This window comes from Cygnus atratus, chromosome 3, assembly GCF_013377495.2.
Source record: "Cygnus atratus isolate AKBS03 ecotype Queensland, Australia chromosome 3, CAtr_DNAZoo_HiC_assembly, whole genome shotgun sequence".
Lineage (NCBI taxonomy): Eukaryota > Metazoa > Chordata > Aves > Anseriformes > Anatidae > Cygnus > Cygnus atratus.
In genome coordinates, this window is record NC_066364.1 from 96,009,457 (window position 1) to 96,033,600 (window position 24,144).

The window sequence follows — 24,144 nt, forward strand, 5'->3', positions numbered from 1 at the left end:
CCTGAGGTATCAGGAAGATGATGCCTCTATTTTGTGAAAGCATACTGGAGAAGGAGAGTGTCTCTCAGCACCCTTAGCGTGGTGAGCTTTCTAATGACAACATAGCAAGACCACTGTCAATCATGTTATTTTGCTATCAGCATTACTGTGTGTAGTTACAACACCACATGAACCAAGCCTTAATACCATTAAGGCTTAATAGCCTTAAATGCTCAGAAGTTCCATAAAGAGTACTGGAAGTTGGCCTATTAAATATTTTATAATACATCTGAATTTAAAAAAAAAAAAAAAAGCACAGGAGTAGGAACATTTTGCAAACACGTTACTTAAATTTGAGAACAACCCTCTTTTGGTAATGTAAATATTCAACTTGGGTAAATCAAGACAATCACAGATGCACATTTTTCCCAAATCTTTGGCTGTATTGCAATGGTTGTTTCAATTTGTAATCTCCAACTAAACATTTCCTATCCATGGATTAACAATATATTTACTGACTTGTGTCTTTTAACAGTATTTATCCAACATAACAAAATAAACTGCAATTTGTTATACTTTTTTTTTTTTACAAAACATTTTATAAATATTTTTACAAAATGTATACAAAGCAATTTCAAGTGAGACATACTTTACAAATGAAGGTATTTAAGCAAATAAAGTCCATACCACACTGACAATAAGTGACACATCCTCTTTAAGTGAAGTCAGTCTGTAAGGCCTCCCTAATCTAACAGATAAATTATACTAAAATCTTCAAAATGAACATATTTTTCTTAATTGCCAGTTCAAAATTTGTTTTAATATTAGGCAGTATTAAATAACATTGAAATCACAATGCTGATCCAGCAAAATAATGAAAACATGTCTAAAATCATGCACATTCACAATACTTTGCTGGATTTGATTCCATATGATTAATTTATACTTTTTTCTTTCAAACACAACAAAAAATACAATTCTTTCATTTACTGCTTCACCACGTACCAGAATTCCTTTAGAATTGAATTCAAAGGAGTAAACAACAGAACATGAACAATTCAACATTTATCTTGCTAGGACTGTTCACAGGGTTCCTTTCGCAAGTAGTTCAGAGAAATGTGTCTGACCAAATCAACAGTGATTACTTTTTTTGTAATTTGTCACTTTTTATATCCATTGTCCCCCATCCCCAAATAAGATCCAATAGAAGACACATAGCCTGATACGTCAACTATGTATTTGCTGTACAGATGCTGTACCCATTTTGAGGTGGTACAAAAATCAAGTGAATCCATGAATGTGCAACTTTTTTTTTCCTATAAAAGAAAAAATTAACTAGTTAACATACAGCTGTGTAACTTACTGTTTTCCTTCCCAGATAGTTTAGAATGGTTCAATTTCCAAAAATCATAACACAAACGCATCATGATACACAGCCATAAGCATATTATTAAATCTAAAAAGGCAATAGGTGAAGACTATATTGTCAGTTTTGCCAATAAGAAAACAACTAACTGCCTGAGAGTCTATTCTATGGACACCTAACTAAAAATTTAAAACTGGCAATACTTACTACTTTGAATATCTTCTACAACACTTGGGAATGTTGGGATTTTACAAACATGTACTTTAAAATTGGCACAATTTTTTTTTTAAATGGCAATTAGTAACATACAAAAAACAGTATTTCTATTCACTTTGAAGGGAAAATGAATTTTAAACAAGTTCATCTTTCTCATGTTGCTTTCTAGATTTGGTTTCCTTTAGTGGTCAGACAGTGGACTGTAGCTCAATACTGAGTTGCACTGTGATCTACTGTCGCAAGGATCTAATTCTGCTTTCTTTTGCACTATTCAGATGCACTGAGTTACATGATAGCAAAACTCTACCTTTTGTTTTCTTTCCTGGCAATCTAACTGACAACCACAGTTTGTCACGATGAGCCTCTAGATTATGAAAACTGCAATCAGTAAGTCTGAAGAATGGCTGGTAATTTCTCTAAGAAATTGTGGGGAAGGTCTGGGGGAGAATATAAGCATACCTTAGAAATCACAAAAGCTATATCCTCCTGAGCAGACATATGTACTACATGCACGTGACTAATGTCAGCGTACTTATGTGCACAAAAGCACTTATGACCAAAGTAAACTCAGAAAAAGCAGCACAGGCAGCAAAAGGAAAGATGGCATAGATTAAAATAAATAAATAAAATAATAAGGTTCTATCTTATTAACATGACAGTGAGCCAAATACAAACCATGCAATGGTTTCACTTGGCTCTACAATAGGAGTTAATAATTACACACTTTTAGATATGTTTTAACAATGGGATTGCTGATCGACTTTGGTCTGTACATATCTTGATAATTATGACTGCTACAGTGGATGATTTTAACATTCTCTGACAGAAAAAAGCAAAAAAACAAAAATAAACACTGGCCTTTAAATTTCATCAGAGTAAGGCTAATGTCCTCTTAAAATATAAGCTACAAATATCATAACAGTTCTCAAATAAAAGTGCTTTTGACACTTGGTCTTAAAAAAAACAGCAACAAAAAAAAAGAAAAAACAACAAATAAAAAAAAACATTTATACCACTTCAGAAAGACTCAAGGCTGACTACATCCAATTATAAAATGCAAAATCTCTTCCTCAAGAGTTAACATATATATGTATTATATATATAAATTCATGGCTCTATCATGGCCTCATCCTGTACACTTTGCCATTCATTGGCTTCCATTCTACCTTCCTTAGTCAAGCATTTATTACTTCATATCATGCCACTGTGACTAAGATCATATAATATCATCCCACAGACTAAACTTACCCACTACAAATATATCGAGTACTAGTTTCTGCTCAGAAAGCAATAGAAAAGCACTTTAAGTTTAAATTATGAAGCCTTGTAAACACACTGATGACATCCTTCCGACTTAAGAATCCTAAAACACAGGTTCCTTAACAAAGCAAATTATCACTTCTGAATAGAGGTACAGTGGGTTTCCAGAACAACTCAAAAATCTGATGATTTGTGGAAAAGGAGGGTAGGGGAGAATTGTTGCTTCCATCACTTTTTAAAAACATTTTCTTAATAAATATATCCTTTCAAATGACTGTGATTGTCAGTATATTACCATGTTACATAGGGCCTAACGACCTGCAACCTTGTTATGTTGCAGTACTGCACAATTATCAAAAGCACTATCATAATAATACTTGAAATAGTAAGGCCCTAACAGACTGCATTCTAACAAGGATTAACTTTACTTGAATATCTCACTGTAACCACAATGAGTATTGCTCTCAAACACAGAACAGAATCTAGTTTAGAAAGGTTAACCTTAAACGTATGTCAGGCTGTACTTGTGGTGTCATTCACATTTGCTTCTGCTAAGAGAAACATCACTTGTCCATGGTACTGTAACTATTAACACTCTAAGATACTATTTACAGCTGCTTCTAAAATAGAGTCAGTTTCTACAACACCTTCGCTGTGGTCTGGAATAAACTTTTCCAGGCAGTTTTCCTGTGAAGCAATAGGTGAAAAATTAGGAAATTCTAAGTCAACAGAGCCACTACTCGATGCCTCATTTTGTGGCGGTCTCCCAGCTTTTTTAAGTTCCAAGATGTTTTTAAATGTTGTTTCTAAACTCTTACTCAGCAGTAAGTCTTGCTGGGGTTCACCAGAGCCCTTCATGTTATCAGGATGTAAAACCTCATTCTTTGGAGGGCTCCTCAGAGTTTTGTCTTTGAGGGAATTATTACATGTTACCTTTGAGAAAGACTGAACTGTGTTCCTCGATATTTTATTATGTGTTCCATGACTGCCTCTTGATACAGTTTTTGACAAGTCTTCAGAACTCGAAGAATTCTCAGTGGACTTGTTAAGGTCTTTACCAGCCATCTTTTCTTCAGAAAGGGCCTTGTACTGGCTCTCAGAACAATTAGCTTTCTCAAACCTTAAAGCTTTAGTGAGGCTCTCCAATTTTTTAGTAGAAGCTGTTCCTTCTTGTGGTGTCAAAATGTTGTTAGGCACTAGAGGAAGTTTACTGTGATTTGTGGACTCTGCTGAGCTGGATTTTGGTCGGTCTCTGGCTTGGGTTTTGGTAGTCTGACTTCGAGAAGATAATGTTTTGCTAGACTGATGGTCACTTTTGCTGGTCTGTGCTTCATCAGCTGTTTTATCAAATTGTTTGGCAGAACAACAAAAATCGGCCTGATAACCATCTGAAAATTAAGTAGCAACATTTTACATTAACTACCTATATACCAAAAGAACATGTTCCATCTTTTCCTTAGTATTGAAATTCAAGTAACATCCACAGCCTAGAGATTCATGTCTTTAAGAAATGCTTAAGTGTTCTGCTGCACTAATGCTTTAGGGCAGGAGATTATGACCAAATTTACCAGCATTATATGCATGTAACAGGCACTGTAAAACCACATTAAAGGCACTTCCAAGCATTCTAAATATCCAAATGTGGTATCAGGAAGATGAGTATTTCAATCTAAACTGCCATATCATACTTCCTCTGGATATCTTTTAAAATAGGCTAGCAATCAGTGCCTCAGTGGGGCCAGAGATATTTTTAAACAACCCATGCTTATGCTGCTTTTGTAAGATTCAGAAGACAACCATCACTTACCAGGATCCACTAGTGCAAGACGCTTCTCTCGGGACAGAGATGCCCTTTCCTCCTGGTTAAACATCCTATCTATCATAACCATTTCTGCAGATGGATTTATCCGCTGCGGGAAAAGGAAAAAACAACCATCTCTGAAGTAACTCATATGTCTGTACTAAATCGAAACACTAATAGCTTAGTTACTACTCAAAGAAAAAGAATGACTTTCATTATGTATTTGTGGAGAACATTCACAATTCCACGGCATCTTCAACAACCTTGACCATGGCTGCCAAGGGCTAATGAAACTCAACCATAAATTATTATTCACATTTTATGGTATATTTAATTTGTTAAAGATTTGAAAACAGAGAATTGCTATTCCTGTCAGAAGAATTACAACTTTTCACAACTGAATGTATTTACCACTGGACACCACAATTTTTTTTTTACATCGTGTGCAGCAACGTTCTCTTTCAGAGGGAAAAACAGCAAAAATCTTGCAATTGGGACCACCCTATCATCTCGTATCTGCACTTCTCTCCCAGCAGTACTAGTACCTTCAACTAGCTGGTGCTGTTGCATTTTGCTGACCACACCGGCAAGCCAGTAGCCCCATCCATCACAGAAGAAAAGTTCACTGACTACTAAGTCACAACATGGGTAAACTAGTTCCAAACCTGAACACTCTTTCAAATAACTTCATTCCAAAATGAGTGAATGAGATACACCATGCAACATACCAGATGCTAAAAGAACAGATTTTCACCTCTATCTCCCCCTTTGCATCTGCAATTACTTCCAAATATATGATGGTTACTATCTTTTTAATGAGACTGCCAGATTCTAAAACCATGCTAATTGCAACATTTTTACTAAGAATTCCTGTTCTACTATACATTCCTGTTCCTAAACTAGAGTGATTTAAATGTCTTTTATACCTAAATTCTGTACTTTTCCAGACTCAAAAACTAGCATGTTGGAAGCCACAATGAGATTCCCCGATCCTTGTACAATACATTCTTAAAGTAACTCTAAGTTTTTTCACTTCACACCTGGGACTGTGAAAGCATTTAAATTGGAAGCATTTATGATGAAAATGTCAGACTCCACCTAGCTTCTAAGGAGAACTAACAATTTCCTAAATTATAATAAATCTGGCTGCAATTATAATATGTCTGGAGGCCTTTGAATGGAGCTTTACAACATTCTTTCAGGCATTATCTCTTGCAGAGACATACATATATCACCTGACTACCACAGCCTCGTCAGAGCAAGAGCAAAGGGTTTTGTTGAGGTGTATACTAGCTTATACTTTGTTGATGTGTCTCCAACGTCTATGAGACGTGTATATAACAGCACCCTTGCTTAGACAGTATGTAAAAATAGGGATAAATAATATCAACAAAATTAATTTTAATGCTAGCTCTCACCTTCCTGTATTTTTTACAAACTGAATCATATCCTATAAACATTATCGTATCTGCATTATACACCTTACCATTGCATCTTCTATAAGTAAACATCTGTATTTGTTCAGCATAGCTTGTGTCCTCTTCAGAAGCTGTGTAGCTACAGATTCAAATTCACTGTCCACTAGAAAGACAAGAGTATACTTTCAAATACTGTTCTTCAGTAACCAGAAGGTTTAATAAACTGCACAAACTTTGAAATGTTCCTTCCCTTACTGCTCTAAATTACATGAAGAATTCTCTCAGTACATTCATTAAAACCTTATTGCCAATTTTAAAGGAAATTACCTTTTCTTAAGTCTTCATCTGTTGGCAGCGTTCCTTGGCACACATGATATGAAAGGAGTCTCTGAACTGCATCATTTAATGATCTGAACTGACTTTTATCTGGCGTCACAGCATTCACCTGATCCTTCTGTAATTGTTGTAGAATACTACAACGAAAATTAATGATATCTATAATTAGCATATACTCAAGCACATATAATTAGCACAAATAAAAGTTTATACACTATCAAAAATTAAAGAGATGAAAGTTAGAGAAAATATCTGCAATAAAATCAAAAAAGAAGAAAATGACTTACAAAGCTCCTTTAGTTAACTGTTTAGCAGCAGGCCTTTTCTGTCCAACTAAATGACCATCCACCTAGGTACAAAATAAAAGACAAATTACAGTATATGCCCTCCTTTCTAAAGCCTAAGTTTCAACATTTATTTCTGCCAAATAAGTATTTCAACAATAGTAAGTACAATCACCAAGTATAAACACTTAACCATGTCATGTTTTCATAGGGCACTTTTTCAGTGAACTATACAAGTCACTTCTACTACCTCACAAATGTAAAGTTTGCAGGCAAATTCCACTGTGGTGCACCTACATGCTTCACTAGAAAAGAGGTTTGTTATCAAATTTAGCGGGTGAAAAGGTACAACTAAAAGCTTTTGAAAATACGTATGTTCTCAAGAACTGTCTGCATTTCTCAGCTGTCATCATCTTGCCTGATTTGAATGGATCAGAGTATCTGTCAAGGAAGTAGGCTATGGTTCCATATGTACATTTTCTAAAGCCACAGTGTTTGGGAGGGAGGCGAAAGCAGTCCCAGAAATTGTTTCAGTGTCAATGGTGCAGATATACCTATCAGATAGATCCATGTAGTCATCTCCTTGCACATTTATGAAGCCACAAGGTTTTGCAGTGGAACACTGCCCTAAGATGTGATGTTTTCTGAGGTGGTAGAGGCTCATGTCCCTACTGTATGACAGGCATCGCTGCAATCTACATATTCTCCCCAAGAAGCCATTCTGAAACAACCTTTATTTAATACAATTTTTTTTTTGCAAGACACTAGTCAACTAGCCTAACAAAAGCAGCCACAGAGAAAAAGTTACTTCTGATTTAAAAACAGATTGGGTGAAAGTTCTTTTGAACTACAACATGATTAGAAGGAACCAAAGAGGATGTGGTGCAGTGCATCCTTCTTAACAAAGTAGGAGTGGCATGAGGCAGGCACAGTGCAATGGTACTTGCTTGTCGAAAAGGCTCTAGCTTCAGAGCATAAAAAGTATTCACCACCACGTGAAAAAGTACATCTGACCAATAATTACAAAACCAAGCTGAACTCATAATTGAGTTATGCATCTTCTGCTCTACTTGTACATCAGTCAGTAAGACATGGAAAAGCGTGTATGTCATACTACATTGAAAGACTTACTTCAAGGAACAAAAATTCTAAATCAAATCCTCCCTTGTTTTCTTCTGTGACTTTGCAGTTCAGCTCCATCCACAACTAAGCCCAAACTTTCTAGCCTACTTCAGACCCTCACCTCTTGCCCTCAGCTACTCAAGTCCATGAATGTAACAACTGTGTCCTTCCTCCAAAAGTACTTGTATTCCACCTCTAAAAAAGCTGGTCTCTCCTTCCAGCCCCAAACCTGGGAAGCAGCGTTAATTTTTTCTACATAGTTGCCATATATAGGAAAACTTTTGGTGGAAAAAAAAAAAAAAACACTGGGGAAAGAAGACAATGCAGTAAAGAATCAAAAAAAGGCCAGATGGAATTTTTCTGCTACTTCTCACAAACCATCCCCTCCCAGCCAGCTACAGAATAGCAGAGTTTGTAAGAAGTAAGGATGCCAGTAGGTCTAAGTCATGTCCAGCTAAATGAAGAACTGTGATGTCATACGAAATTATCGTCAGGGCGCCCCAGAGTCAGACTCCACTTACTGAGTAAATCTCAGAACAGCATTCATAATATCAACTGGCAAAATATTCAATTTTATTGTGTCAAGGTAAAATTTAACAAGCTTGAGTGCCTTCCTGCATTGTAAAACAACCTGCAAGGAATACTAGATTATCGGTATGGAGTTGAAGCGTCTTTAACTTCACTGAAGTTTAAAGGGATAAAGGGAAGCATATAAATGGAAGTATTTTCTACCTGTATACTCTGCTGAACTGAAGATGCTCCTATTCCTTTTTCTTGTGGCTGTGCTGTTCCTAGAGACTGCTGTATGACTTTTCCTCCAGAGTCCTGTCCTATAAAGAATATGTTAAAAAGACTCTGTCATCCTAAGCAAGAACAGAACAATTTCATGTACCTGTCCTGATCATTTTACTTGAGCTTTTAGGTGAAAGATGCCTCATATGCTTAAAAACACTAGTGTAACTACCCTGCAGAGAAACCAACACATAAAGATGTAAAAGGACTGATATTCTGTACTGCAAAGTACAAAAAGCCTTAGATATAAGCACCTCCTACCACTGCAGTGGTAAGAAGAAATTCAAGTACTATAAGTATAGGGGCCCAAAAATTTACTGAAAAAAATCACACAGTGTATTTTATCAAACTTTTCTATACTAACCTTCCCTGAAGGATATAAACCTAAATATTGTAAAGCTCTTGCAAGTACTTAAACAGCATAAGTTCTTCTAACTTCACAAAAAATTTCTAAATTATAGCTGGTCAGACTTCCTCCAATTGTCTTACATAGGAATGCAAACAGCATCTTACCCCCCCACACACATTACAACCAACACAATTATTTTTTTTCCAAAAATATATTGTGCTGATTGGAAAGAACGCCTGGACAGCTTGCATATCAGCACAGAACAAAAAAATAATAATAATAATAAAAAGCGAGTAGATTATGGGACCTTATTCAAAAGGGTTACTAACAAACAAAGATATTAAGGTTACTGCATTTTTCTGTTTGCTTCGAACGTATTATAATCTGGCATTGGATTTGGCTTTTTTAATAGCATGATGCTACTGAAAAAGCCTAGTATTTTGCCATAAACAAAAAATTATCTATTCTAACTGAAAGTAACAGACTTATTCAAAAACAAACCAAGTGATAGCAGCCTGCACATAAAGTTGTAATTACTATTTTTATTTCCCCTGGACCTGAAGCAGCCATTGCAAGAGAAGCTATAGAACTGTCAGAGAATTTTGTAGCTGATGTCCGTATTTTCAAAGTGACCTACCTCTACTTTTCCAAGTTGGAAAAGAAAAAAAAAAAAGGAAGAAAAATAAAAGAAGGTACAGTTTGGGATTTTATAGAGGAAAACAGAAATTTCTTATAGTACAGATTCAACTTTTCACTCTAGAAAATCAGTGCCGTGGCTGGGAAAAATAATAGCACACATTCAATACTGAAAAACTTAAGTGTGCAACTAAAAAACAAAATTCTGATAATCTTTAGGACTCTACCAGCACGAGCCATCAATGAAAGCCTAACACTGTGAAGAACCACTTAATTTTGTTGCTGGAAAAAATGAGAAAATGATTTTAAAAAGACCTTAGTTGACCTGATAGTGTGTTGCTCAGAAGACTTGTTAGCTGAGGCTGTCTCAAATTATCCTGCGTCTTCGATGCAGAAACTGGTGATGTCTGGTTCATAGCTTTTTTCTGTGCCACATACATTAAAAACAAAAACAAAATCTACAGTCAGATCTACACATCCAATCTACACATCCTTCTTCCACCTCAAACCTGCAACTGGTGAAGCCTCAGCCATCTCAACTTCTCAATGTAAGCTCAAGAATCTAATAAAGTTAATCAGAGAGGAACAGAAACTCCACAAACAGTACAAACGTGCACAGGTTACATTCTAAAAGACCCATGATTTACCATGGTTCAAACTAAAAGTGGCCCTCAGACAGCTCAGCTTTTGAGTCTCAAAACTGCAAAAGGTGACTGAACTTTCTCAACAAAATACAAAGAGTCAGTGGAACAAACTCTGCAATGCTTAGCGACTAAGTGATACACTGTTTACGATACCATATAACATTTAAAATGTAGGCACAAACTAAAAAGATTCTGATAAACAGTAGAACCTGTTCTCTATAGTTAAAATCATTTTGCCATTTCTGGCTCTGAAGTTATAGCAGAAAAATAAATTTATCATTTACAGCAGTAAGAAATACTATGCTTCTGAAACTGCTGAAGTTCACTGACCTCAACACATATCCTATAAATATGAAGAGAATGTTATGCAGGCCTCTACTCACTCATCTGCAAACAAAACTTTACAACTTGTGGTAGCGGTACTGGCAAAGACTAAAAAAAATTGGTCCTACAACATGTTTGCCTTTATTTTCTCAGTAAAGCTGCTTTATATCCTTGCCTATTTTGGTCTCAGTTGACAAATGCATTAGATCTTTGGGAAAAAGAAAAAAAACAGATATTTGGTACAATCGCATTCTGAGACAATTATCAGTATTTTAGAATGACCAAGGAAAAAGAAAATGGGGAAAAAATGCCAGGGAGGGATAATAGCTTGTTGTTAATGACGTCACATGTCATTGAGTTAAATATTGACAATGTGAGGAAGTTATTTATGAAAGCCGACAAATTTAAATTGAATATATTCTGCAACTGCATGAACTGGACAAAAAAGACCTCATCCCAAAAGCACATTCAGACTTTGTTTAATTAATATTTAACAGAACTCTTCTTCCCAAGAAAACTTCTGATCTCAAATTTGCACCAGCCAAACCTTGAAAATGCATACGTAATTCTTAGTGAGGTCAAAAGACTTGTAGGTGCTAAGAATGTACCCAAGACTTTAACATCTGTCTCTATAGCTAGATTTTCGGGAGAGCCCAGAGTTGTATAACCTCAGAGTGTCCATTCCTTTAAATGGGAACAGAAATACATCAGTGCTAAGCAGTTTAGAAATTATCAGTACAAATCACCAAAGAAAACTTCGGAATTAATGAAACCAACAGTCATTCGCTCTGTGAAAAACTTTAGAAAATACTGAGTGAAATGATGCATACAGGTTACAGTGATTTTCAGCAGTTCCACAGTATTTGTAACAATATACCCTACCAAAATTAATGTTTTCCGTATAACATTACCACTTTGTTAACCGGATTTTAGCACAGTTTAGGAGCATTTCTTTGGCCGCACCCTGAAGCAGCTTTCATACCTGACCAAAGGCGAACTGTTGCTGCGTTACTCCAACTGACGTGTGACTAAAGGTGCTGTTAGATTTGGAAGAGGATGCTGGAAGACGATGCGATGCGCTGACGGGAACTTGAGTTCTGTTCTGCGTGAGCTGATCTCCAGTGAAGTTTCCCCCTGACGCCACAGACTGAACCGATGGTCCCAGGCTAGGATGTACCGAACCAGAAGAACTTACAGCAGCGAATCGATTGGAAGCCGACATGTTTGAGACTGTAGACTGCCCAGGTGACATCGTAGTAAAACTCGATCTACCTTGAGAAACATTTGCTTGACTGGGTGACAAATGCAACACCGTTGGCGACGCCTGCTGCAGTGGCACCTGTCCACCAACAATTTGTGAACTTCCGTGGTTCACTATCACTTGGTTTCCAGGAGCTGTGAAGGTCTGGCCAGAAACAAGCTGAACAGCTGTGTTCTGATTATTCAGCATCTGCCCGGAATACGACTGGTTGGCTCTCAGCATGTTTGTGGAGTTCCTGTTGAGCATTACATGCTCAGCAGACACTTGGCTAGGAACCAGCTGGGAAGGCTGAGTCTGAAGAAGCTGTCCATTTATGGCCTGGACGTGATGAACTGAATTGGAATTAACGGACAAACTCGTAGGTATGAGAAACTGGTTTTGAGGTGCGTGAGGCTGTCCCATGGGGGAATGGATAACAATACTACCTCCAGCATTGCTAACTGTCTGAGGTGTAACTGATTTTCTTGTGTTTTGCTGATTAACAATATTAACAGACATATGCGGACCAACTACTGAACTCTGAGGTGAGTTTGCGGAGGCAAACGGAATCCCTTGCTGTACATGATGCTGCTGTATTCCCAAGTTATTCACATTGTAAGCAGTTTGCTGACCCATCTGGATAGGCTTTGGTTGGATATTAATGGGTACTTTGTTAGAGTTTGGTGCTAAACCTCTTTGAATGATGATATTATGGACAGGTACAGATGTCTGAAAATTTGTGCTGTTAAATGGGACTGTTACAGGTTGTGCTACTGGACTTGAATTTGAGTTACCAAACAGTGAGTTACCATTTGGAGTTTGTCTATGAACCAAGAGGCTACTGCTCATGTTTGCAGGTGTTTGCTGACCATTGCCTTTCAGTATTATCTGAGATCCATCAAGGTTATTAATGGTCATCATGGAAGGTTGATTACTAAACGAACCAATTAGCTGTATCTGCCCAGAACCACTAATCTGGTTGCTATTAGACAAATGCTGGCTGGGAACACTAATTCCGACATGTTGCATAAAGCCATGTTGCACACCGACTGTATTGCTTGCAAAAGATGCTCCAACAGGTTGCTGTACCACTTGAGTAACTCCTATAGGTTGCAACGTCTGACCTGAGTAATTAGAAACATTAGAAGCCTGAGTAAAGGATGCTGATGAAGAAGGATGAAGCTGAGCTTGTGCAAACTGTTGGCTAGAACCTACGCTGGCATCCAAATATGCCTCTTCTGCCAAAGTCTGTTCGGTAATATTGGCCTCCTGCAAGGACTTCTGAAGAATATCAAAAGGTTGATCCTCACTAAGATCAGGTAAAGGAGAAGATACAAGTTCATCTTCAAGAAACTGAAGGCTACTGGACAGCTGCAGTCCATCACTAGGCCCCTCTCCAAGTTGACTGCTTACACCTTTTACAGATGACTTAGGATCAGTGTTCTGAAATGTAAAGCAATAATAGATAAATCATTTTCAGAAATTACCAGCTCTAAATTGTTTCCCCATTAAGCTTTTTCATGCAAACAAACTTTTGTTACAAAATTATCTTCTTTGCCTAGCATGTGTATAAGGGGAGGTTCATCCCATACAGCAGGCCAGCACAAACGTGTGCATCACTGACATCCCGCTCATGCCCTCATAACAGACTGCTGGAGACACTACTCTCCTTTCGCTTCTCCAACCTCCCAATTCCACCACTCTCAGCTCTGCAGCTGCGCTGTTTCAAGAGGATGTGACACATGCTCTTGAAGAACCCTCTTCCCTTCCTCAAGCTGAGCACAGTGTGGACAAAAGGATAAAAGAAAGGAGTGAGAAGACCTCCACTGTAACCCAGCTTAGGGCAAGGTTTCAGTAGCAACAGCAGGAGCAGGGGAAGAGACAGGAGAAATGTGCTCTTTTGCAGACTTAGCTCCATCTCCAGAATACTGTCATACTACAGTTGCACAATGCAAATTAGTGGCCAGTCCAAAAAATTAAGGAACTACGTTAATTCTTTGTTTAGAATAATTTTAGAAATAAAGGACTAAGAAAAACAGCGCTACAGACTTGGCTTTATTTTATCACAAAGATTACAGAGAAGCTATTAGCATTGACACTACAGCAAATATTAAGTAGCACATTGAAAGAAAAAGCCTTCAAAGCTACATCTATAAATACTGTGAGAAGAAAATATTTTATTTTGGCCTACTGTCAGATTTTCCTGAAACAAAACTATGCCTAGAATCTCTAAGCAACACAAATGTCAGGTTTCTAAAAGAGGGTAGGAATGACAAATTTAAATGGGATTAGAAAATTGCAATACTTCTAAGTTAGATTGAGTATGCCTTTCTAAATTCCAAGATCCTGTTTCAACTATTCAAAAAACAACACACAATTTCTTCTTTGGCCAGGACTGCAACATGTGGGCATGAAAATATCAGTCACATTCATATTCTGAGCCTTCACTACCTGAAGGTCATAGACATTTGTTTTCACCTCGTATAAACAGGTGAAGGCACTGCAAGCTGTAATTATCACATGCAGTAATGTCCCCACCCTAACTACAGCTCCCCAAGCATCCTTAATCTAGAATTTTACCCCAGTCTGCTTCTGAATCATCCTGTGTAGTTTACAAAACTTCAGTCACGTTTTACAATATTGATTGTTCTTAGAACTCAATATAATATTTTAAATATATAAACATCAATTATATACATATATGTATTAACAAAAGGAATTAAATTGGTACTTAAATGTCTTGATGTCTACACCTCATGAACACCTGAAATTACAAATTAGGTCCTTGAATGTACCTAGCTACCATCAGGCAGAGCAAAAACGAATCACTAAATAAGGCTCTACTAGAATTCAAGACTCTCACGTTCCTGGGGAGAAATCCTTACTGCATCTGTAATTTGTCTCCAATGAGAGCAACCAACGTGAAATCTTTCAAGACTGTATAATTTAGAGGCTTCCAGTTAATGCTGTTCCAGTCAGAACTAACAATACAACTACTGCTAGTAATAATTACAATAGCAATAGTAATAATAAATAATAATATTATATGTAATCAAGATTAACAGCTTGAAACTCCCTCTCTGGAATGGAAAATCCTGAGGTTCACTGCCTGCTCCCAGGACTGTTTAACATTCAAAAACAATTTTACATGCATGAGCTGGAAACTAGTGTCTTCCAACTTAACATCTGAATCACTGTTGCCCAGATTCGTAAGAAAAGCCACACAGAACACCACACTAATTTCAAGGAGAAATTAGCGCCTCTGCAACTTCATGAATCTGCACCACCAAGACGCTTATTCTCTCTGGCTCTGTGAATATATCTGGTCTCTGAAACTGTTCTGCTATACCACAGTAGAAAGGTGGAAGAAGTCATTGAATACAGCCCAGGAAATAGGGCAATAGCTAGGGAACTCTCTCATGAGAGATGTAACAGAGACTTTATGACAGCCCAAGGAAACAAACCTGGAATCAGCAGAGGTGTTCTGTAATCATCCAACTCAGAGGGGAAGGGAGGAAATAAAAGAAGACACTGCCTTCTCTCCCTTTAGTCACCACAAACTTCACCTTGTTTGTGGTATACGGTGGCTGAGAAGGCTTACCAGCTGAGGCACTGAACCCCTTGACAATGAATTTGTAAACTCTGCCACTGAAAGGCATGAGATGGGCACCAAGACAGTCAATCCTACGTCATGGTAGCAATTTTGAATATATACAAAAGTGGAACTTTCAGAATCTGCAAGAATTTTGATGACAAAAAGGTCAGAAGCCTCCAACTTTTCAGGTGTCTTAATTTATAAGCAGAGCCTGTGAAACCATCCACCACTGGGATTTCTGTTTTAGATACTTTGTCCCTTCACAATGCGCTGTAAACATCTATCTTCGCAATCAAGTCATTCTTCATGCAAGTCAGCACAGGGCTTCTACCCAAGGGAAGAAGGAAGAGAAGAGAAGGCATTGGTATTCATTACAAAGACACAAAAGTACAAGAGCAGAGCACAAAGGGAACATGATCTGGAGAGCTAAAAAAACAAAAACAACAACAAAAAAAAAAAACAGTAACCCACCCTAGAGACAGACACTAGAAAACCCTGCTCCTCTTATCAACTGTCTTCTAGATTACCTGTCACCCCCAATCTCCTACATCAGAAAGCTCTTTTGGCATTCACCTAATGTTTTCATTTCTCACAACTGCTATTCCCTACCCAAAAAATCCATCTTTCTCAGTACTTATTTCCTCTCAAAATTACTCTAAAAGCTCACACTCTGGAAGCACACCAGAAATAAACCCCTGACCACTTCCTCATGCCTATCAGAAGAACGTCTACAAAGAACAACCAGGCTAAGGCAACAGCAAATGCGTATGTCATCCTTTTTCCCCCAGAGCCCGATATTTTTTTAGTATGTGTCCTCAAAACTCACCTCTGCCGTGCTGCATGTAGGAAACTGCTGTCTGATAACGGCTAGACTCATACCATGTTGACACCACTGTTAGTGATCAGCAGAAAATTGGGCACACCCTACTAGGTACCCCACTTCCCCCACAACTATCTCAACAAGCTTAGCTGTCATGTTTTGATCTTTCAGCCTATAAGCTTTGTGGAGAAAGAACTGTCACCCAATTTATGTTTCTCCTACAATATTTAATAACGATAATGAAAGGGGAAAGACAGGGCAAACACATCGCATCCTAATATTGTAGCCAGACAAAAGTCACTGGTTCCCTATGAACCAGTTTTCAGGAGTCATTTATGCCAATTATTTAAGGGTCCTACACATCTACAGTATACCCACATTATTTGCTAGGAACATGGGACAAACATGCAGAGTCAAGACAACACTACAATAGACAATTACCAAGGAAACCCAACTGTATATACTGAAATAACTGAATTCTGGGATGAAGACATCATACATATATTTAAATTCAAAAAAAAAAAAGAGACAGAAATGTGGGACAGAAGACATCTCCACAAGTCATCTAGTCTGACCGTACTTAAACCAAGTCTGTTGCCAGCACTTGATCAGATCAGCCTTGGCTGTCTCTCCAAGGATTGCAAGTCCACAACCTCAATGGGTAAAACTCAGTCTGGTGCTGCAATACTCCTCATAAAGAAAGAACACTGAAGACTATTTACAACACCTAATGAATTTCAAGTGCCTTCTCTAACACTGAAGTGACAGGAAGAAAACATCCCCAGCTAGCTATTCAGCCTAAAGAACAGCAACAACAAAAAAAACTTAGTTAAAATTGCTAGCTCAGATTCTACATAGAAGTAAGAAAAAAATACTCCACAATACACAGGAAATGTATGAGTGACTAACTTGAAGGTCTACATTTGAGCACTACTACATCTACAGTCACTAAACTTACAAGTCTTGTTCGCTGAACAGAATTACACTGGAGAATATTTTCATGGCTCAGCAAGGTGTTTTTTTGCATATTTGTGAAAAACAGCCCAGTACTGCTATAAGTATTCTGGTTAAATCACCGCTGAAAACCTAATAAAAATACTTAAACAGCACAAGGTGATTTTATGCTAGCACTCAAAATTTTCAAATGGAAAAGGTCAAAGACCAAATCTCCTTTATTTGATTATATAAAAGCCAAATAAAGCTGTAAAAGAAGCATGCAGTTTCAATAAAAACACGATTTCTCTCCTGACCACTTACATTGGAGTTGGCAAAAATTGAATTTGAGTTGGCTACAGAATATTCGGCATTCGTCAAGTCTTCATTGCTCTGGTAACAGACAAAAATCATGTTTAGAAATAATACAAACAATTAAGGTTATGTATGTCTAGTACACAGGAATACTACTTACAGATTTACTACTAGGTCCATGTAGAAAATAATTCAGTGCCTGTGGGTCCCTTAAGAAAAAAAGAAAAAAAGTTACCACTTTTAGGCAACTGAGCTAATGAGGCTAATTTAACTGAGACAGATACTCTAATTCACATAAATCAGGTTCTGCTGACTCCTGTGAAAAGCTGAGTTTACACCATCTGAAGATCTGTGTGTCTTTATCAGCATGATTTGCAGATGCTGATCACATCTACTGTCATTGCACAAAGGCATTTCAAGCGATAAACCCTGTACATCACAAAATCTTGGTTGCACTCTACCTCCCTTTATGAGGGTACTACTCTCATTCTCTTACAATTCAGTATATCACAACGCATAATACAAAACCTAAGGAAAATACCATGACCAAATAACATGAGAACTAGAAGAGGTACCATCTATTCTACTGGGATCAACTACAATGCCTGTTCAGCTAACATCTAAGTCAATAGGAAGTTTATAAACTTGAATCCTTTACAATGTTTTCTGACACCCTATTAACAAAAAACACTTGTTTTTGACAGAGTAACAGTGTCTTCACTTGGAGAAAAAAGCTGCACCTTTTCCAAGCGAAATCAACCATACAAATAACTCGTTACTGAAATACAATTTCAGTGCACTTCATGAATTTAACACTATCACTGAATAGAACTCAGATTTCAAATGTGGTCTGACAGAAGGAGCATTGGAAATTCAAATAAATTAAAAATACTTTAACATAACTGCACATATGGACCTTATAAAAAATTAATTGCATTACATGGGATTACTTTAATTTAACAATTATACAGCATCCCCCAGCATGTCCATTAGCATAAACAGCAAAATGACATGGATTCTTTTTTTTTTTAAATATCTTTATTGATTAAGAAGTAATAATAAAACATTTTTGGGAAGCAGAGATTCTCATGTAAAAAAGTATTAATTCAAAACACCTCTCTTGATCATCCTAGAAAATAAAGTGGGAACAAGTTAATCTTTCAGGTTAACTAGTCCTCTGAAAGCACAAACACATGTATACTCTTTTGTTTTATTTGGGGAAAAAAAATCATTCATGTGATTACTAAACACATGTTAAACAGGTATTGCTCATCAGGGACTTCATGGTACAATTACATTTACAACATACAAGCGGTTACAAATACTGCCAACTGAAAATATTATTTTCATAGGAGATGCACTGAATTTCAAGAATTAAGGAGAAAGATCACTATACGAGATCATGAGGTCTATCACACGAGTTTTATTGATACATGATCACGCCATTTAATACTAATTACACTCACTGGCCAAGTCATGAAAAATGCAATTAAAATTGAAGAACACTTCATCACCTTAAATATTGCCTTTCGTAACTGAGGAATTGTAGAAGGCACTTATGAAATATCAAGGAACTGATGGGAAAAAAATGTTGCCTTCCATTCTTCTAGCTGCTTAGGGCACTAATTGCTGTGAGCAGCAGGAAGAACACTGTAATTTCTCAAACACTTATCTGGATAGAGAGCACTTCATTTTCTGGACCACGTGTAAAGTTGTACGGGATCCTCATGATTCACACTCACAAGGCAGCATTTAATTGTCCAATGCAGCCAATTATCATCCTTATGTTCCAGGCAGGATGTGCTTTCGTTTTTTTACAGCTACAATCAGTAGCATAGTATACCACATGGAATGGAAGTGTGAGCCATTACTGGCAACACTTTTGCCATAGCATCTACAGAGTAACCCCTAAATTATAACAGCCACTCCAATAGTATTTTGTCTTTTCTGAAGTTAAAGCTCTCATTGGTTTTACCAGACGTTTTGAGTGCACATGAAACACAAAAGGCCGATTTATTTACTACATTTAGGAGAGTAAAAAAATCTTTTGTATGAAGTTGAAATGATCTTGTAATAGCTGCTACATGACTGATACCATACTAATTTCTGACAGAGTTTGAACAAAGTACCACGTATGAGATGTTCAAGTTCCATCTTTTTTTTTTTTAATGTATTACAGGGTATTGTCTGTTCTTAAATACCTGACATTAAAGCTAGGCAAAAAGAAAAAATAAAGGTAATGTCACATAAACAATCCACAAAAATCTTGCTTGTGTTGCACTTAACTTAATTATTGTTTTATGAGGTTCCCACAGGGAATACATGATCAACCTGCAAACAAATCTGTGATAGAAGTAATGAAGAAAAAGTCCCCAATTTTATTAAAATCAAGCATCTTTGAGCAAAATATTAATAAATACTTGTTTGTTGTGAATACTTAACAGTGCTAGGTAGCAATTCTAGCTTCTTTTTATGTATACATGCTATTAGCAGAAGTTAGATATTTGTTGAGAAAAGAATCGAGTTTACTTTTCTATTTAAAATACAAGCATACTGTTAACAAAATTTCTAGTTCCACTGCTCAAAAAGCTTTTTTTTTTTAATCCAAAAAGTAATTCTTTGCAATGAACTTTGTAACAACACTCCTACCAATGCGCTTGTGCAATGACCTGGTATTATCACTAGCTGAAAAGAAACTCCAGCTTCCACCCAATCCTTAGCTGCTCTTGAGGAGGATGCCAACAAGCGGAGTGGCCTCTAGCATGAACTGCGACTGAAGGCTGTGTTAAACACATATCTCTGCACAAAGGGAAGCACAGGTTTTTTTTGTTTTGTTTTGTTTTTTTTATCATTTCAACACATCATAGCTACTCATTTCATTTGCAAGGCACCTAGAATACCGGAAAAGAATCACTTCCTGGAAGATAATTTTGTAAAATGATTTTTCGCAACTTTTCTGAAAGAATTGCATAGGGAAAACTTACCCAATAAGATCAAGGAGACAGGATTCATCATCATCATCATCCATGACAACTGAAACAAAACAGAGGAGGGAGATATTTGACACACATCAGACAAAAGATTGCTTTTAACAATAAAACCATTTTAGAATATCTCAATTATTTTTATCTAACAATTCACGGGAGTCAGGTGATTACTACTGGTAAGCTCTTAAATATACATGCACCTTCTACAGAGGTCCATACAAATTTGTAACATTTATCTCAAAATCACATTGTCACACATAAGGATCTACAAAACCCCATGCAGTACCTTATCTTTCAACTTTAAATTGGAGAAAGACAAATGATTAACCAAACTGATTAAACAGAACACCCATGACTTAAAAAAGTAAAAATCAACTCCGAATACTATCTCAAGACTCCCACTTAAATCCTTCTACGGGAATTTCTTCCCAGCTATTCCCAGCGAGGATATATATGACCGCTACAGAGCCTACAAAGACAGTTACAAATTGTTGGCTTTAACCAGCCAAAAAGATAAACAGATTTGGTCAGTATCATAACAGTGCTTTCATAGGCTAGAGACAAAACTACAACTAACAAACAGCAAGGCATTAAAAAGAACACCATGTATTTAGAATGCCCTTCTTAGCTATTGCTAGCCACAATATATGCAACTTCGGTGTCTACTCAATACTCAGAAGTGTACTTAAATAAATGTGTGATTAATAGTGGAGAGTTCTGACAATCCTTTGAAAAACAGGTGGGAAATTCGTTTGGATTCCTAAAACAATGCAAGCATCCATTGGGCGCAGAGGATTTTTAGCCTCGCAGTATCACAGCCGCCAGCTCTCGGGCTCACGGCTCGCTCAGTCTGGTACTGGCTGTACCAAGGATGTTCCCTCGCTTTTTCCTCTGACTGCTGTTCCTTTGAAGCTTCTGTTTGCATGACCCTGGTTTTCCCATTTACCATAACTCTCGCAATTTCATCTGACTGTAACATCTTCTCCCTTTTCCCTGCCAGTAACTCTCAGAACCTCTTTACCCTCCCTTATTCTCTGTGAGATCCCACCTAATCCACCAGTTCAATTATCAACCGCTGTGAGCATTCCCTAAACCTCTTTGTACCCCAGCCTCCATTCAGTTATCCAACCTCATTCTCACGATATTGTGTAATCAAATCAAACTGATCCCTGCGCATTCCATGTTCAGTTTTTCCTCAGCTCCCCTTGAAAGTCTGCCATCAAACTTAACACCCAAATTTACTACTATAGTTTGGCTTTAATTCATTGTGCTCCATCTCTTGCTTCTGGCAAAACACAAACTTACTGTCCCTGAGCAGCTCCACACGAATCGTTCTGTGGGCTCCCTCCCCTACAACATCCCTAATGATGGAGCTGATGAAGGGACCTGCCACACAGGAGGCCGAGCACACCAGGACCATTCGGCCAGCAGAACAGGAGGCCGGGGGGAGATCTTCCCAATGCGTATGAACAGGGCACCCACTGGATGAGGCCACCTCCAGAGCTCCTTTCCCACATCAACCGTCCCGAGATTCTGTAATCTCTTCCCACACTTCACTGATTTTGAACCTGGTTTATACTTTATACTAGCAGAGAATACCCTATCCCCTACACTGCGAATCCTCATCCTTATTGAAAGGCTGCAGCAGAAGCAGAGAATCCACCGCTGTAAGGGTGCCTCAGTACCACCTCTCTGGGAGGACACAAAAACTGATCATGGCTATGGGCAGCTACTTCAAACATCACTGTACTGGGTTTGCATGGCAAGGGTTTGGTAGTGGGGGCTGCAGGGGTGGCCTCTGTGAGAAGAATCCAGAAGCTGCCCCATGGTAGATAAGAGCCAGTTTCAGCTGGCTCCAAAGGGACTCACTGCTGCCCAGAGGTGAGCCAATATGGGATGTTGTTTGCACCTCTGTAGAACATATTTAAGAAAGGGAAAAAACCTGCTGCACAACAGCAGCTGGGAGAGAGAGGAGTGAGAAGCAGCCCTGCAGACCCCCAGGTCAGTGCAGCAGGAGGGCAGGAGGTGCTCCAGGCACGCAGCAGCAGTTCCCCTGCGGCCTGTGGAGAGGCCCCTGGTGGAGCAGGCTGTCCCCCTGCAGCCCATGGGTCCCACACGGAGCAGATCTCCACGCTGCAGCCCCCCCGTGGAGGAGCCCCCGGTGGAGCAGGTGGATGTGGCCTGGAGGAGGCTGCGGCCCATGGAGAGCCCCCGCAGGAGCAGGCCCCGGGCCGGAGCTGCAGCCCGTGGAGAGGAGCCCAGGCTCAGGAGGAAGACGTACGTACAAGAGGGTGGGTGGGGGAAAGGCAGTTTTAGTTTGTTTTGTTTCTCACTGCTCTAGCTTGCTAGTAACAGGTAATACATTTTATTAATCTCCCTATGCTGAGTCTGTTTTGCCCATCTCAGTAATTGCTGAGTGATCTCCCTTGTTCTTATCTCATCCCCTGAGCCCCTTACATCATATTTTCTCCCCCTTTCCTTTGAGGAGTGGCAGTGAGAGAGGGGCGGTGGTGGAGCTCAGCTGCCCAGCTGGGTAAAACCACCACAGTTAGACAAAATCAACATTCATGAGCCAATTCTGCATTTTAAGGAAAATACTTTCTCCCCCGTTTCAGTAGCACACCTGCTCACTGCTCACACCACCAGCACAAGCACTGGTCTTGCAACTGAGCGCTAAGGGCACGACTACAGGACATTCGATGATGTCCCTGTGAATTTCAATGTAAGCGTGCATTAGTAAGAGCACATCAGTAAGTGATTAGCATTCTGCTTTAGTTGCACTGGTAGTACTACTTGCAGAAAGCTATTGTTTCCTTACATAGCATATACAGCTCCCAAAAACAGGTTTCAAAGGGTCCTAGCTAACCGGGGAAAAAAAAAAATCTATTGAAAGTCAACAGGATCTTTTTTCCACACTGCAAGCCTACTTTTGAAAATCCCATCCCATGTCACTATGGCAACGCTGACAGTGTTATTTGAAATCAAGAAGTAAAACTACCAACACAAATTAAATGAATTTGCTAAGTTCACCAAACTCTTGAACAATTGCATTTGTAACAACTGGAAGAGAAAAAAAAATCCCATGAAAATGCCAAGGAGAGAAAATCCTAATAGTAATACATCCTTTTCATTACTCGGCCCTTAAGCTAACCATTTAGTTAGCTTGATTAGAAAAAAAAAAATAAAAAATTCTTGATGTTTTTCTCATTCCACACCTCATACAAGAAAAATTTACCCAACATACTGTAGACTCCTACCCATTTACAACAGACAATAAAAAATGATGAAAAGAGCTACATTTTGGTAAACACCAAGAATTGCTACCAGCCTCTCCACAAGCACATCCTTCTAACAAGTTTTAACAAAATCCTTGCCATCACTAGCAGAATTCTATACACAGATGACAAACAAATTTGTTACCTTTTTTTTTTTTAAAAAAAAAAAGGTTTACCAAAGAGCTGTCGATAATGATTGCCAAGTTTTGATACAGCTGATCAATATAATACCACAGAGCCAAGGTCACACCTATCGTACATGGCTCTCGCTGCATTCAAGTCTCTCTGATCAGCAATCACAGTCAGAAGGGCTGCATCCTCCCAACACCTTGAAAACTGCAAGTAAAGCAGAAATCACATCACTACCACCTCAATATCCCCCCAGGGACGGTGGTGTAACACCACACTAACGTGATGCCGGATGGCAGCACTTTTGTGAATACCACAGGACA

At 38.2% G+C, this 24,144-nt stretch overlaps 1 protein-coding gene across 5 annotated transcripts in view; it reads right to left on the reverse strand.

Moving 5' to 3' along the window:
• Positions 1–404: 404 nt before the first annotated feature.
• The window catches only part of BICRAL (BICRA like chromatin remodeling complex associated protein), a 46,746-nt gene continuing 23,006 nt past the window's right edge, over positions 405–24,144 (reverse strand). For 3 of the 5 annotated variants that reach the window (XM_050709622.1, XM_035557880.2, XM_050709623.1), the window contains exons 2-12: positions 20,415–20,463; positions 17,591–17,639; positions 17,440–17,508; positions 11,510–13,210; positions 9,885–9,984; positions 8,515–8,612; positions 6,664–6,725; positions 6,368–6,513; positions 6,109–6,203; positions 4,629–4,731; positions 405–4,209 (exon numbers count right to left, since the gene is read on the reverse strand). In XM_050709622.1, coding sequence (XP_050565579.1) covers positions 3,410–4,209; positions 4,629–4,731; positions 6,109–6,203; positions 6,368–6,513; positions 6,664–6,725; positions 8,515–8,612; positions 9,885–9,984; positions 11,510–13,210; positions 17,440–17,508; positions 17,591–17,639; positions 20,415–20,463 — 3,272 coding nt within the window. In that variant the 3' untranslated portion in view covers positions 405–3,409. The remainder of the gene's footprint in view (positions 4,210–4,628; positions 4,732–6,108; positions 6,204–6,367; positions 6,514–6,663; positions 6,726–8,514; positions 8,613–9,884; positions 9,985–11,509; positions 13,211–17,439; positions 17,509–17,590; positions 17,640–20,414; positions 20,464–24,144) is intronic. The other 2 variants (XM_035557896.2, XM_050709624.1) reach the window with 1 other exon arrangement.